Genomic DNA, 16,366 nt, shown 5'->3' with positions numbered 1-16,366 from the left:
GGCTTCAGTAGTTGCAGCACGCAGGCCCTACAGTGCAGGCTCAGTAGTGGTAGGGCATTCATATTTGATTTGATATTAATTTCTTCTGCTTTCTCTGGATTTCTTTTTTCTTTTCCTAGTTTCTGAAGGTGGAATCTGAGTTCCTTGATTTGACACGTTTTTTTCTATAAGTGTTAAATGTGGGATAAATTTTCCCTGAAGTACTGCTTAAGAAAACGCCAGTAGGACTTCCCTGGTGGTCCAGTGGTTAAGAATCTGCCTGCCAATGCAGGGGACACGGGTTCGATCCCTAGTCCAGCAAGATCCCACATGTGGTGGAGCAACTAAGCCCATATGCCACAACTCCTGAGCCCACACCCTGCATCTACTGAAGCCCATGTGCTCTAGGGCCCACGTGCCGCAACTACTGAGCCCATATGCTGCAACTACCGAAGCCCTCATGCCTAAAGCAACAAGAAAAGCCACCGCAACGAAGAGTAGCCCCTGCTCGCTGCAACTAGAGAAAAGCCCATGCACAGCCACGAGACCCAGCGCAGCCAAAAATAAATTTAATAAATTAATTTTAAAAAGAAAGAGAAAAGAAATCGCCAATAAAGGGAATGCCCTGGTGGTCCAGTGGTTAAGAATCCGCCTTCCAATGCAAAGGACGCAGGTTCAATTCCTGGTCAAAGAACTAAGATCCCACATGCCGCAGGGCAACTAAGCCCATGCCCCTCAACTACTGAGCCCGCGCGCTCTGGAGCCCATGGGCCACAACTAGAGAAGCCTGCGCAACTAAGAGCCCATGCACCACAATGAAAAGATCCCGCATGCTGCAGTGAATACCCTGCGTGCCACAACTAAGGGCCAACGCAGCCAAATAAATTAAAAACAAAAAAAGAAAACCCCAATAAACTGTTCCCTGCCAGGGCTGCTCCAACCCAGCTGCCCTTCCAAGGCACTCACCAGGGAGTGCCCCTGGTCTGGGCCTGCTCCAGAACAATAAGCAGCTGTCCTCCTTTTTTTCTAATATGAATATTTTAATAATGGATCAAATGTATAGTATTTCTAATAGCTCTTTTAAATAAATAAATTTATTTATTTATTTTTAATTTTGGCTGTGTTGGGTCTTTGTTGCTGCACGCAGGCTTTCTCTAGTTGCAGGAAGCGGGAGTTACTCTTTGTTGTGGTGCTCGGCCTGCTCATTGTGGTGGCTTCTCTTGTTGCAGAGCACAGGCTCTAGGCCTGCAGGCTTCAGTAGTTGTGGCACACGGGCTCTAGAGCACAGGCTCAGTAATTGTAGTACACGGGTTTAGTTGCTCCACAGCCATGGGATCTTCTCGGACCTGGGCTGGAACCATGTCCCCTGCATTGGCAGGCGGATTCTTAACCACTGCGCCACCAGGGAAGTCCCTCTAAAAACTCTGTAGATGTTTATAAGATCAAGAAGGATTGCTTCTATCCTTAGTTTAATATCTCTCTAACTGTAATAGCTATGAAAAATTCAGAAATTGAAATTTTTAAAAAAAGTTTCTATTCACAATATCATTCTATGTAGAAGATACCTGGGGATGTTTAAGTTATACAAGACTTATAAACAGAAAACTAAAAAACATTGCTAATAAAAATTAAATAAGATCTAAATAAAAGAAGATATATCATGTTTATGAATTGGGACACTCAGTATGCCTTTCTAAATTGAAGATTAAATGCAATTCCAGACAAAATCCTAGTTGGTTTTTGGGATGTTCAAAATCACAAGTGGATTCTAAAATTCACATGGAAAGGCAAAGGACTAAGAATGGCCATAACAACTTTGAAAAAGAAAGTCCAAGGAGTACATGACCTTGATTTCAAGGCATATTATAACAACAAATTATTCAACACATGAAAGGATTGGCATAAATAAAGTAGATAAATGGAACAGAAGATAAAGTTCAGAAATATACATATGACTGACCTTCAAAGAAGATACAAAAGCAATTCAGTGGAGAAGGTATTTAAGTCAGTATCACTGCAGCAACTGGGTATCCATATTTTAAAAAGAACTTCCAAAAATGAACTAAATATGAATTATTTACATCAATAAAAAAACTAGGGCTTCCCTGGTGGCGCAGTGGTTGAGAGTCCGCCTGCCGATGCAGGGGACACGGGTTCGTGCCCCGGTCCCGGAGGATCCCATATGCCGCAGAGCGGCTGGGCCCGTGAGCCATGGCCACTGAGCCTGTGCGTCCGGAGCCTGTGATCCGCAACGGGAGAGACCACAGTAGTGAGAGGCCCGCGTACCGCAAAAAAAACCCAAAAAAAACCCAAAAAACTAAACTTTAAAGTTTCAGAAGGAGACATAGAAAAACTTGTCTTTAAATTTGGGAAACATTTTTCATTTATTGATAGAACACTCAAAGCATAAACAGTAAAAGAATAAATGGACAAGTAAGACTCCATTAAAGCTGAAAACTTTTTCTCTGGAAAAGCTACTGAAATGAGAAGACCAATTCTGGATGAAAATAACGTCAGATATTTCCATTAGAGAACCTTAATCAATAATCCATGAAGAAATGTCAAAACTCAGTAATTAAGATGACAAATCATATGAACAGAAATTTCAAAAAACTATGAATGGAAATTATCACATGAAAAACCACTCAACATCATGTCAATAGGGAAATACTAGTTAAAATCACTAGATACCACTATACACCTCTTACATCACTGAAGTTAGAAGCCTGACCATACCAAGTGTTAATAAGAATGTAAAGAACAGGAACATACGTTCTGGTACTTCTGGTAAGACTGTAACAGGATACTACCACTCTACGAAAGTTTGGCTCCACGTAAGTTAAATTTTCACTTGCTCTGTGACACCTACTCTATATGCTGCTAGATATTAACTCAAGTGAAGGAAAGCATAAGTCTGGAGAGCATTTCTCCACTGTGAACTTTCTTGTTTTTTATGAGCCTGGAGCTGCCTGCAAAGAACTACACTCAAGGTTTTCCTCTAGTATGAATTCCCTGGTGGGCAATAAGACTTCTTCTGTAGACAAAGGCTTCTCCACATTCACTGCACATATAAGGCCTTTCTCCAGTGTGGATTCTCTGGTGGACAACAAGACTTCTTCTGTAGACAAAGGCTTCCCCACATTTACTGCACGTATGAGGCCTTTCTCCAGTGTGGATTCTCTGGTGCTCAAGAAGACTTGTTTTGTAACTGAAAGGCTTGCCACATTCATTGCAATTAAAAGGCTTTTCTCCAGTGTGGACAGTTTGGTGCCGAACAAGTGTATACTTGAGCTTGAAGGCTTTCCCACATTGATTACACTCATAGGGTCTTTCTCCAGTGTGGATTCTCTGGTGCTCAACAAGTTTAATTTTGACCTTGAAAGCTTTCCCACATTCACTGCACTCATAAGGCCTTTCTGCAGTGTGAACATTCTGGTGTTTACAGAGGGCGGAGCTGCTTGTAAAGAACTTGCCACATTTACACCCATAAGCCTTTTCTCCAGTATGAATTCTCTTATGCACAACAAGACTTCCTTTGTAGACATAGGCTTTGCCACATTCACTGCACATATAAGGCTTTTCTCCAGTGTGGATTCGCTGGTGATCAAGAAGCCTTTTTTTGAAGATGAATGACTTCCCACATTTGCTACACCCATAAGGTTTTTCTACAGTATGGATCCTCTGATGCACAAAATTTTTTTTGTAAAGGAAGGGCTTCCCACATTCACTGCTCTTACGAGGATTTTCTCCAGTGTGGACTTTTTGGTGCCGAACAAGTGTATCCTTTTGAAGGAAAGCTTTCCCACATTGATTACACTCATAGGGTCTTTCTCCAGTGTGGATTCTCTGGTGCTCAACAAGTTTATATTTGTGGGCAAACACTTTCCCACAATTACAGCACTCATAAAGCCTTTTTCCTGTGTGAACCTTCCTATGGTGAGTAAGACTGGAGGTGAGTCTAAAGAACTTCCCGCAGTCACTGCACTCATAAGGTTTTTCACCAGTGTGAACTCTCAGGTGCTCCGTGAATTTATACTTCTTACTGAAGGCTTTGCCACATTCGCTGCACTCGTAATGCCCTTGCCCAGGGTGAGAGCCCTCCCTGCTCTGCCTGCTTCTACCTGGGTGCTCTCCATCGTGGGAGGACTGGTGCTGGGGAAAGCCCAAGCTGCCTAGGAAAGCCTTCTCAACCTCTCTGCATGTGAACATATTGTCGGGTAAAAAGACTTTGCAGCTCGTCAAAAGCAAGGCCCCATTCTCCTTGCTTCTGAGGTGTTTCTCTCCACTGGGCTGCTTCTGGTGCTGCTGTAAGTGAGAAGTGAACATTTTCCCACAGGCCCCAGAAGAGGACGGTTTCAGCCCAGGATGCACTCCTTGGTGCTCAGCCAGGTACAAAACAACTTTCTCTACCAGGGCACCCATATCCAAAGTAAGAGTCTTCAGGATAGATGGGTCTGGATTTGGATTCCTGTCTTGTGTCACTAGTTCTACAGAAACACATTGTTCAGAAGCAGCCTCCTCAGTACCTACTGCACAGCAACACCCTGAAAGCACAAAAATGTTGATAAATGGTATGGAGACTTTGGTGGTACAGGAGTCCACTAGAAATCTGTGCATGACACATGTAGGTATAAGCCTACATGGGTTTGTTATTAAAACAAGGGAGAAAGGGTCAAGTGGTAGAAGGGGATACTGTGCAATACTAGGCCTCTGATGGTCACAGAACAAGACATGTCTCAAACCAGCAAGAACACAGGATACCAGGATGTCGCGCCGTGCCGGGAGGAGAGGCTAGAACAACCCACTCCTCAGCCAATGGCTTTCAGCAGGATTTTCTGGTGGTGACAAGTGTCAGCTCTGTAGAATGTGTTTCTCAATCCAGGAAAATGCAATTACACCTGACTATCAGTGTTCAAAGACAATATAAGTAAACATGCACCTCTCATGATCCATTAAGGATATGCATATACAATATACAAAATACATAAAATTGGAGAACAGTGCAGAGAGGGGGAAAGGAGAGGTGTGGAGGACACTAAGGTGGAAAACAGGGGTCAGAAATCACAGTAGAAATGAAAAGTGGGCAAAGTGTCAAAATGGGGAGAAGTGGAAGAAAGAAATGAAGTATGAGCAGGATGAGTCTTGACATTGAAAGAGGAAAGAGCAAAGCACATTTCCCTGTAGGATTAGAACTCATCAATGATATCCTGCCTTCCTACAGCTCCTACTCACCAGGTTTAGGATGCAATTAACCCTCCTCCTATGACTAGAGGCCTACCTCGTCAGGCACCCAGGGTTGTCTCCACCCCTCAGCTCAGGCTGGGTGACTATGAACCCTACCAGATCAGAGTCCTCAGAGGAAAACAGGGCCATTAGGAGAAAGACACTGGCCCAGAGGGAACCAACCAAAGACAGATTTCAGGAAAAAAAATGTATCACTAGAAGAACCTTAAGGAGTCTTGCAAAAATAATCTAGAGTTGACCACAAATGCTGACCATGTAAGTGTCTGTAATTCCTGACACAGGCAGTGCAAAAAAAAAGGGTTAGAATATGTGACACGGATCTTGCACACATTTGAACAGTCAACACACCTAGCAGTGGCAAAGCTAAGTGGCATCAGTTGGGCAAGCTTCAAGCCTCTGAGACCAAAGCCTTCTGTGAAAGGCTTCAGGGCCTATGGTACAGGGCTGAACACACACAGGGTGGGGGAACACAGCTCAAGTGCCAGGAAATCGGGGAAGTAAGCAGTGTCCAAGGTCCAGGCTGGGAAGGATGGAGTGAGCCATGCAAAAAGAAGGGCAGAGTCCCATACGGGGCGATGGTGTGGGAACAGGGGTCCTTACCGAGGGAGGCTATAAGTGACAGGTTCTCCAGCATCACGTCACAGTACAGGAGTCTCTGAGCATCGTTAAGGAGACTCCACTCCTCCTCAGAGAAGGACACAGCCACATCCTCAAAGATCACATGGCCCTGTCATGAGGGGGACAAGTGAGTTCACAGCAGCCTCTGCAATCAGGACCCCCAGTTCATGGTCGTCCACCCCAGTGACCTAGCTCAGAGGACACACCAGGTCCTGATGCCACAGGAACCTGCTAGTGTTATGTCATTCAGTTAAAACACAAGAGGGAGACAAGCAGTCTCACAAGACGCTCTGGGGCTGCCACACAGACCCCCAGCCACTCTCTTCAGAGTCGACTCTCCTGAGATCACACAGATCACATCACATAGAATGACACTTGTGCTCAGCCCCCTGGAGTAAAGCCTGGGGACAAGGGCCCTGAGTCCATGCTCACACTCCCTCCCTCTCCACTGCCCAGCCCTGCAGGGTCACAGCTCCCTCACGTGCCCGACCGTGACCCCACCCCACCTTGGCCCCAGGCCTTCGGCACCTCATTGTGTTCCCCATGTGCCACCCAGCAGGCAGTGTTTCCCCAGGCCTCTGCGGGACCTGCTGCTACAGGCGGTCCCAGCACTGCTTTCCGTCCCCCCACCTGGCCCTGATCCCTGTTCCCACGTCAGCACCCAGACATCGTGAGGGGTCAGATGCCCGGAGCCCTCGTCCTCCACAGTGTCCCACGTGCTGACCCCACACCACTCACCCCTTCCACCCTCTGCTCCTCTCATTCCAAGCCCAGCCCCCCACCCCCCAGCCCAGCCCAAGACTCTGTCCCAGCTGCGCTCATCTGCCCTCAGCTGGTCTGTCGTCCAGTCTCACTCTCTTCAGGCTCCAACCACAGTCATCACAAGACTCTGAGCCTGTGGAGGGGAAACAATGCCCCAGGCCTTACCTCCCTGTCATCTGACCTCCATTCCTGCTTTGCCTCTCAATCTATACCTTATCCACCCCTTCAACTCCCGTGCCTCGACCAGGACCTCCCCCGAGGCCACTCCCACCCCCCACACACTCATGGTCACTGCACTGCCTCGTCCATCTTAGTGATGATAGCCACCCCTGTCCCCATGCCCAGGGAGGTGAGCCAGTCCACGGAGAACACCCTCCCAACCCTACAACTTTCATGGCACCCACACATGACCTGAGGGCCTGGAATCTGACCTGGTTCACATGCCATCCACCTGTCAGGGGTATCTTCAATCCTGAACCCCACCTTCCCTGAACTCCAGGTGTGTTTCCAGTGGCCCACCTGACACCTCCTGTGAGACACCCCGGCAATAGCTCAGACTCAGCCTGGGGACACGGAACTCTGGACAGTCCTTCTGTCCATTACTCCTACTTCTGACTTCCCGTCTCAGACATGGCGTCCCCACCGTCACCTAGAGGCAAACATCCTGGGGTCATGTCAGACTACTCTCTCTCATCCTGTACAGCAGAAAATCAGCTGTACCACAAACGAGATTCAGAGACTCACCTCCTCTCCTGCTACAGAGCCATTGCCAGGATCCAGTCACAGTCGACATTCACCAGGACTGTGCCTTCCACTGGGCCCCTGGCTCCACCCTCACCCCACCCCCCCACCGTCTTCCTCCTCTGGGCAGGCAGAGCAGCCTCTTCAGACCCAGCGTCAGATCACTTCCCTCCTCTGCGGCCAACGTGGCATGGACCCGCCCCCTCAGGAGAGGCCCAGCTCCTCAGGCTGCCATCCCAGAAATGACTCATGCCCCCGAGTCTTTATCAGCCCAAGTCATGGGTCCTGCAGTTTCCTGAACACTCCCCTCTCAATCTCATCTCCAGGCTGTGCCCAAGGACATGTCACCACTTGACCTTCTCCACTGGACACATGGGAACACCTCTGTACAACTTCTGGCTTTGATTAATGATCCTGTGCCTGAGATGATGCCAGAGCCCAGACCTAAGGACCCATAATCCCAGGACAACACTGTCCCCTATATCTGTGTGTGAGGACCAGGGGTAGGGATGACGTCTGGGTAGGTACTGGGGCTTCTTCCACTTACCTGTCCAGGGACCATAAATGCTCCTGCCACCATGGGAACCTGGGAAGAGGGAGGATCTGAGATAAAGGTGATTATGGTGAGGATGAGGCTGAGCTGTTTCTTCCCTTCCTTTTCCTGGACATGAGTCATCTGAGGCTGACCTCTGACCTCAGATCCTCACTCTTCAGAGCTATATCTTGACAACTCGATAGGCCTAGACAAAGACTCAACGTCCTTGGGACTTCCCTGGCAGTCAAGTGGTTAAGACTTCAAGCTTCCACTGCAGGGAGACCAGGTGCCATCCCTGGTTGGGGAACTAAGATCCCACATGCCGCGGGGCGTGGCAAAAAAAAAAAAAAAAAAGACTCACCCTCTTTGATTCTCAGTGTCTTCATGTAAATGGCAACACTTAGGATGTCTGTCTCATAATGTGTACATACCAAATGCATTATTACTTCTCCCATGCTGAGATTCAGCTATTACAGAACACAGGATTAAGATTTCTATAAATGTTTTTGAAAATTAGGTTTTTCTTGTCTTTCAAGGCTTTCTGAGACAAAGTATCTTTTTTCAGCCACCAGTTATCTAATTTTATGACACCACCCTGGTGCCCTACAATTCATTCCTATTATTACACTACCTGAACTTAGTGACAGAATTCACAGGTTTAAGGCATCAGGCCCATAAACTGCCCTCTTTTGAGAAGCCAGTTCGGATCCCTGGTCCCCAGGCTACCAGGACTTCTGTCCCCCTTGGCTACAAATTCAGGGTTTCCCATGAACCCCTCCTCGGTTTTGATAATTTGCTGAAATGACCCATGAAGTTAGGAAAACACTTTTCTTACTTTTTCTAGTTTACTATAATGTATACAACTTAGGAACAGTCAAATGGAAGCGACCTCTAGGTCAGGGTCGGGGGGGATGGAGGGCAGCAGGGGGTTTCCAGGCCCTTTAAGTACAGGCCACCCTCCCAGCACTTCCACTATTTCAATGTGTTCACCAATCTGAAGGAACCTTGAATTTCATTGTTCAGCAGTTTTTATACCTAATCTCCAGCTCCCCTCCGATCCTTAGGAGATGCCGGGTAGGTCTGGGAGTTGAAACTTCTAATCACTTGTTTTTTCTAGAGAGCAGTCCCATCCTGAGGGTATCTGGAGAATCTACCCTATGTCACTTCATTATAATAAACTTCCACGTGATAAAAGGGGCTAGTTGTGAATAACAAAAAAACAGTCCTAATTCCCAGGCAATTCTAAGGGGTTCAGAGCTCTATGTGAAGAACTCAAGACAAAACCTAAACATATATATATTATTATAACACATATATTCTTATTTTAGGCAGCTATTACTTGCTTACACAAGATTAACTTGCTAACTCTGTACATTTTTAACCTTGTAGTTTCCTGGGAGAGCTGAGGCAAGTGTGCCCTTGACTGGGTCTGGGCTGCTCCACCAGCATGGCTGATCTTTTTCTGACTCCACAAGGAGTGGGCAGTCGGCTGAGTGTTCAGAACAGTGAATCTACACAACCTCACACCTCCTTCTCCATCTCCATCCCAGGCAAGGCTCCTTACTCCTTATACCCTTGCTTCCCCAGAAAGCCCTGGAACCACAGGACCCTCCCATCTTCAGGCAGCCTCAGAAAGCCCCACCCACTCTGCCCTGCCCTCCAGCCCCAGGTCTCTCTACTTTCATCTGAGGTCCCCTTGCACAGAAAAGTGACAAGACTTTCCCTCCTAAATTTGAGTCCAGACATAGCCAGAGTCCAGGACTTAGGCTGTCACCACATGGACATTTGAGCCAGCGACCTCCTCCTCCAATTCCAGATTAGGGACTCCAGCAGCCCCTATGTCACCAATTGGCCCCGACTGTTAACTCCTTCCTTTTTTTTTTTTTTTTTTTTTTGCTGCCCCACACGACTTGCAGGATCTTACTTAGTTCCCCCACCAGGGGTTGAACCCAGGGACACAGCAGTGAAAGAGCCAAGCGCTAACCACTGGACCACCAGGGAACTCCCTCCAAAATCCAATTTTAATCTCTCCCTGACATGTCTTCCAGATGCTCAGCCAAAAGAAAAACTTTATTGTCCTTTACTCTGTTCTTTTGCTTAGAACAACATTCATTGCCAATTATCTTGCAGGTTTATTACGAACCTTATTATTTGTATTCCTTTGTAAAAAAGTAAAACAGAAATCTCAGTTAGAGTTGGCACACCAGAAGGGGGAGCCCTCACTGACCTGAGACAATAACAGTATCCAAAAGGAAGAAGACGACTCCCTTCTCTCCTGGAAAGGACTCAGGCAATGAAAAGCCATGGACTCTTTGGTGACTATAGCCCTTCTAACTTCCCTCTTTAATCTCTATAAAAGTGTTAGTTCATCATGGCCGCACATCTTAATTGCAATTCCCTGATGATCCCGAAAGAAACCTCATCTTTGCAGAAGAAATAGCCGGGAGGCTATTTGTTTCAGGTCAACAACTTCCATAGGCACCTCTCTGGTCCAGAAGCCACCTTACTCTCTGGAGTGGAATGCACTGGGTTCTTCCAGGTCTCCCTGCCTCCACCCTCAGCTCCCCCTTCCCAGTCTGTTCGCCCCTGGGCAGCCTCTGAAATACTTTAAAACTCTAACTCAGAGTGTCTTCCTGATTTATTCACAACCCTCCATGACTTCCAGAATGCCCAGACTGTTGACTCCTCCATAATGCCACGTCTCTGCAGAAGGGACTCCAACCCCAGGTTTCCAGAATGTTCCCTGCTCTTGTGACTCTCCAAGGATTTGCACGTGCCAAGCCCCCAGCCTTTAACACTCTCCACACGGCCTGTCAGAAATAGGGCCACCACACACGCACACCTAAAGTTCTGGAGACGGGCCTGAACCGCAGTGCCCTGAACAAGAGACCCTCATTGGAGGCTTGAGGATTCGGGTCACGATCTTGGGGTGGGGGTGGGGGGCAACAGTCACCTGGGGCGGGTCCTGTAGCGCGCTGGTTGCCATAGGACCCGTTGAGCGCGGCGGGATAATGGTGGTAACGTGGCCCGAATATTCCGGAAGCAGGTTCCGCATCCCGCTCACTCCCGCGGAGTGTGGACGGCGTCCCCTCGAGCTTTTTCCAGTTTCCATTACCTGGACTGCAGCCAGTGATCTAGAGCTTTGGGTCCTGCAAACGCAGCAAAGGCCCCCAAACCGCCGCCAACAGGAAAGACACCGGAAGTCCGCCCCCTCGTATTTCAAAATCCCGGAAGAACCTCTGTTTGGGGTCTTCATTGGTGCGGAGAACAAGCCGATCCGCGCACAGTCTTCTAGGTAATGTAGTTCCCCTCACGCCACCGAGTGCGGTGCGGACGAGACCCACCCCCAACCTGTTTGGGCACTAATGGGCCAAGTCGGTGCGGGAAGGACAAATTGAAAACGCGTCAAGGGATTTCCCTGGCGGTACAGTGGGTAAGACTCCGGGCTTCCACTGTAGGGGAGGCGGGTTCGATCCTTAGTCGGGGAAATAAGATCCCCCAAGGCGCATGGCGGGGCCAGGAAAAAAAATGTATTTACAGCACCTGAAACTAAGGGAACCTTGTAAATCAACTATATTTCAAATTTTAAAAAAATTAAATAAAAACATATAAAATTAGAACCAGCAAAACCTGTATCCATAACCTTTATAAAATTCTGCTTTAGCTCGTATTTCTCAGCATAAAACCTGATATAGGATTAGAAAAAAATGCATTCCTGTTGTGAAAAGACTGAGACAAGCTACAGTCCTTATTTGTTGTTTTTGTTACTTTATGAAAATCTTGGAAGAGTCTTCAAGTAAGAAAAATCAATTCAATAAGATTTTGGAATGAAAAAGGGAATTATACGCAACAAAATATCTCGGTGTGCTTCATTATTGGGTAAAATAATAACTACATAGATAACATTAGTCTATCGTTGATACTGTCCACCTCAGTAAACCTGAGAGGCAGTAATCAAGCACAACACATTTACTTGGGATCACAGAATTGCAATTCGGGACACGCATTCAAGTAGCAACCCAAAAGGTATTCTGCTAGGGAGTAAAATTCAGGGGATTTTAAATGAAAAGAGAGTTTTGTATTACAGAATTTTAATTGGAATTGGAGGCAGAAGCTAGTCTTGTTTGAACAGGATTGTGTACTAAGGCTATCCCTAGAGGGAAGTAATAGTCCATTAGTGTGACAAGTTGTGTTATTGCAGTCCTTGGAATATTTGCAGGTTGGCTTGGATCAAAAGTTCATGGTTTCACCAGGTGGGGAGGTGCAGGATGTCCACTAATTAATAGCCTCCCAGCTCCAGGTTAAAACCCCTTGACATCAGTAATTCCATTTTATTTCACATTCTACAACACTATTAATTTGGCATGCCTTGAAGGAGTTCTCAAAGCAAATATAAAAATTTTCACAGCATATGCACAAACTATATGATAATAGCAGCCTTCTTTTATTTAAAAAAAAATTAAAATTGAAACAAGAAAAAAACCCTTTAAGAAGATATTGAGCTGCCTATAATTTTTAAAGAGTTAATATATAAATAATAAATTCAATAAGTACTACTATTTTTTTAAGTACTACAAATTAAAAAGAGGAAGATTTAAAACCTGAGAAGGCAATATTCTTTTTTTTTTTTGGCTCCACTGCCTGGCTTGCATGATCTTAGTTCCCCGCATAGGGATTGAACCCAGGCCCACGGCCGAGTCCTAACCACTGGACCACCAGGGAGCTACTGAAGGCAACATTGTTTTATTTATTTATTTATTTATTTATTTATTTATTTATTTATTAATTATTTTTGGCTGCACTGGGTCTTCGTTGCTGCGTGCGGGCTTTCTCTAGTTGCAGGGAGCGGGGCCTACTCTTTGTTGTGGTGCACAGGCTTCTTGTTGTGGTGGCTTCTCTTGTTGCGGAGCACGGGCTCTGGGCACATGGGCTTTAGTAGTTGCATCACGTGGGCTCAGTAGTTGTGGCTCACAGGCTTCAGTAGTTGTGGCTCGTGGGCTCTAGGCGTGCGGGGTCAGTAATTGTGGCTCACGGGCTTAGTTGTGCCGCAGCATGTGGGATGTTCCCGGACCAGGGATCGAACCCGTGTCCCCTGTATTGGCAGGCAGATTCTTAACCACTGTACCACCAGGGAAGTCCCTACATTTATTTATTTATTTATTTATTATTATTATTATTATTATTATTATTCTTTGCGGTACATGGGCCTCTCACTGTTGTGGACTCTCCTGTTGCGGAGCACAGGCTCCGGACGCTCAGGCTCAGCGGCCATGGCTCACGGGCCCAGCCGCTCCACGGCATGTGGGATCTTCCCAGACCAGGGCACGAACCCGTGTCCCCTGCATCGGCAGGCGGACTCTCAACCACTGCACCACCAGGGAAGCCCCCTAAATTTATTTTTAACATAAGCCCCACCATATGATTTTTCTGGCAAATTTGTTCAATATATTATCCTTTCCCCCTTACATGCCTTTGGCAACTTTACTGGAAATAAATTGACATTATTAGGGTTTGTATATATCTACATTCTCTACGCTTTCCCATTGCTCTAAAGTTAGTGTAGATATACAGTAAATTCTTAAATAAGAAGAAAAATATTTTCATATTTGTTTTCAAAACATCCTTCATGCTGCTCAGCCAGCTGGTAAGTGTCTGTGTCCAGCCCTAACTCAGATCCTAATTCTGTTCCGAATGCCCATCCACGTCCTCAATCCAATGCATCCACTTGAATGTCTCAAACACACCATGAACTCATCATGAATAACAGAAATTCATTCCCAATTTCAGTGAATAGTTTTGCCATCCAAACAAGTTTGAAATTCAGATTCATCCTTTGGCCATAATACTCCACACACAATGCTAAGAAATTGTGACTGTATCACATAAACCTGTTCTGATGTCTGGGCGTCTCTCTTTTGTGTTTGGGTTCCAATGTTATTAGCGTTTCTCTCCAGGTACCAAGTTTCCATGCATCTTTTATCTATCGTATCAGCATGCACTGATGATAATTGGGTTGTTGATTATTTTATAAGCTGTTGAAACATTTCACCTACTTCTACTGCTATTTCTGCATTTATTAGCTAGAAATCCTCTGTAAAGAAGAGTTTTTCCATAATCTTCCGTTCAGTTACCTCAAAATACAGTTTGTAAAGATCAGGGAGGCAAGAGCTTGATCCCTCAATTCTATTTAGCAATTTTCCAGGATAATTATTTGGGCCACTAACATCATGCTCAAACAGTAATGAAATGTTTATCTCAGGGATAAGGTGCACCTGTTGCACACATGCTACCACTGTGATCGTGGTAGCCACTCTCCTAGTAGGAAAAAACATTTAGTAAGTGGCTCTTCTTTTCAGATAAGTCTCTTATTTTATTTTATTATTAAAAAAATTTATTTATTTATTTATTTATTTATTTAGGCTGTGCCCTGTCTTAGTTGCAGTGCGTGGGGTCCTCGTTGTGGCATGTTTAGTTGTGGCATGCGGGATCTTTTTTAGTTGTGGCATGTGGGCTGTTAGTTGCGGCTTGTGAACTCTTAGTTGTGGCATGGGAACTCTTATTTGTGGCATGCATGGGGGATCTAGTTCCCCGACCAGGGTTCGAACCCAGGCCCCCTGCATTGGGAGCACAGAGTACCCACTGGACCACCAGGGAAGTCCATCTTATTTTATTTTATTATTTATTTATTTAGTTGGCTGCGCCATGCAGCAAGCAGGATCTTAGTTTCCCGACCAGGGATCGAACCCATGCCCCCCGCATTGGGAGTGCTGAATCTTAAGCACTCGACTGCCAGGGAAGTCCCAGATAAGTCTTATATTTTAAAATTAATTTTATCTGTTTTAGTCCATTCGAACTGCTGTAAGAAAACATCATATATTGGGTGGCTTATAATCAACAGGCATTTATTTCTCACAGCTCTGGAGGCTGGAAGTCCAAACTCAAGTTCCCCCTGGATTCAGTGTCTGGTGAGAGGCCACTTCCTGTTTCATAGAAAGCCCCCTTTTTCTTGCCATGTCCTCACACTGTAAAAGCAGTGAACTTTCCGGGCCCTCTTTTATAAGGGCACTAGTTCCTTTCATGAGGGTAGAGCCCTTCTGACCTAACCACCTACCAAGGATCCTATGTCCTAATATCATGACATTAAGCATTAGGTTTTGAAAATAAGAATTGAGGGGGAAACAAACATTGAGACCAAAGCAGTATCTATTTCAGGAAATTGAGTTAGAAATATATGGAAAAAATAGTTGGACTTGCTGGGGTTTCAACAGAAACACTGAGATGTACTAATGCAGGAAAGAATTATTTTGTGTGGGACACAAGCAGAATGCCACATCACCTCCTTCCTACTTGGCATCCTGACAGGTATCATCCATTTCCTGTCATGATCTTGGCTTAACTCTTTTTTAATTGTTCCTTGATTGAACATACTGAAGCCTACAAAATTACCTCTGAAGCTTTGAGCTACATAAAGTTGAAGAGCAGTGCAATTTATTGGGAATTCCCTGGCAGTCCAGTAGTTAGGACGTGGCACTTTCACTGCCATGGCCCCAGGTTCGATTCCTAGTCGGGGAACTAAGATCCCCGAAACCCATGCAGCCCGGCCAGGAAAAAAAAAAAAAAAGCATGCAGTTTGTGACTGAGTGACATTGCAGTGTGTGCATTCAGGTTTTCCTTTGTGCTCCTGTTTGCTGAATGCAGTCTACAAAACAATATCTCCCTTTAAAGGGAATACATCTTCAAAAAACAGAAGGGACAAAATAAAGATACTTGGATAATAACATATGCTTAAAATTATAATTTATGTCAAAGCACCCTCATTAAAAAAAAATCTACCCTATATTTTCCCAACTTACTTTTGATGAACTTCATCAATTTATTTAAAAGTTTATAGAAAAGGGGCTTTCCTGGTGGCGCAGTGGTTGAGAGTCCGCCTGCCGATGCAGGGGATACGGGTTTGTGCCCCGGTCCGGGAAGATCCCACATGCCGCGGAGCGGCTGGGCCCGTAAGCCATGGCCGCTGAGCCTGCGCGTCAGGAGCCTGTGCTCCGCAACGGGAGAGGCCACAACAGTGAGAGGTCCGTGTACCGCAAAAAAAAATAATAAAATAAAATAAAAAATATTTTATTCATTCATTCATTCATTCATTATGTGTTACGTCTTCGTTGCGGCCCTCGGGCTTCTCTGGTTGTGGCGCGCGTGGTAGCGTAGTTCTTGTTCTACAGCCGGCCGGAGGAGGGTGTCTCTGTTCCTTCTAGGAGCCTGGGGCCCAGAGGCCTGGAGAGGAACTGGCAAAGGAAATGCAGAGGCTCTAATGAAGGAGGCGAGGCATGGGAGGTTCCTAAAGGGGACGATCCAGATTTCCCTGTTGTGTTTTTTGCGTCTTGTCATTTAAGATGCTCGGAATATAACAAGTGGACATACTGTATTGTAAATTCTTTAATGTTCGTATTCTGCTGACTCAACATCCCCACGGACTGGCTGTGAGCA

The 16,366-nt window shown here is 45.9% G+C and overlaps 2 protein-coding genes across 2 annotated transcripts in view; one reads left to right on the top strand and one right to left on the bottom strand.

The window, feature by feature from the left end:
* Window positions 1–16,366, top strand: part of LOC308606595 (zinc finger protein 154-like) — a 318,213-nt gene that overhangs the window by 227,387 nt on the left and 74,460 nt on the right. The window lies entirely within an intron of this gene.
* Window positions 2,965–11,149, bottom strand: LOC308606521 (uncharacterized protein; the record flags this gene model as incomplete). The annotated part of the gene is made up of 4 exons (XM_081217459.1): window positions 10,833–11,149; window positions 7,892–7,930; window positions 5,824–5,950; window positions 2,965–4,523 (listed from the first exon to the last, which is right to left on the bottom strand). Exons 1-4 carry the CDS (start codon window positions 11,133–11,135, stop codon window positions 2,965–2,967), a joined length of 2,028 nt encoding a protein of 675 aa, XP_081073585.1. The 5' UTR covers window positions 11,136–11,149.

Source organism: Mesoplodon bidens, assembly GCF_964165515.1.
Source record: "Mesoplodon bidens genome assembly, chromosome: 18".
In the NCBI taxonomy this organism is placed as follows: domain Eukaryota; kingdom Metazoa; phylum Chordata; class Mammalia; order Artiodactyla; family Ziphiidae; genus Mesoplodon; species Mesoplodon bidens.
The sequence above is the reverse complement of the archived record's forward strand: the minus strand, read 5'-3'. Positions and strand labels throughout refer to the sequence as shown.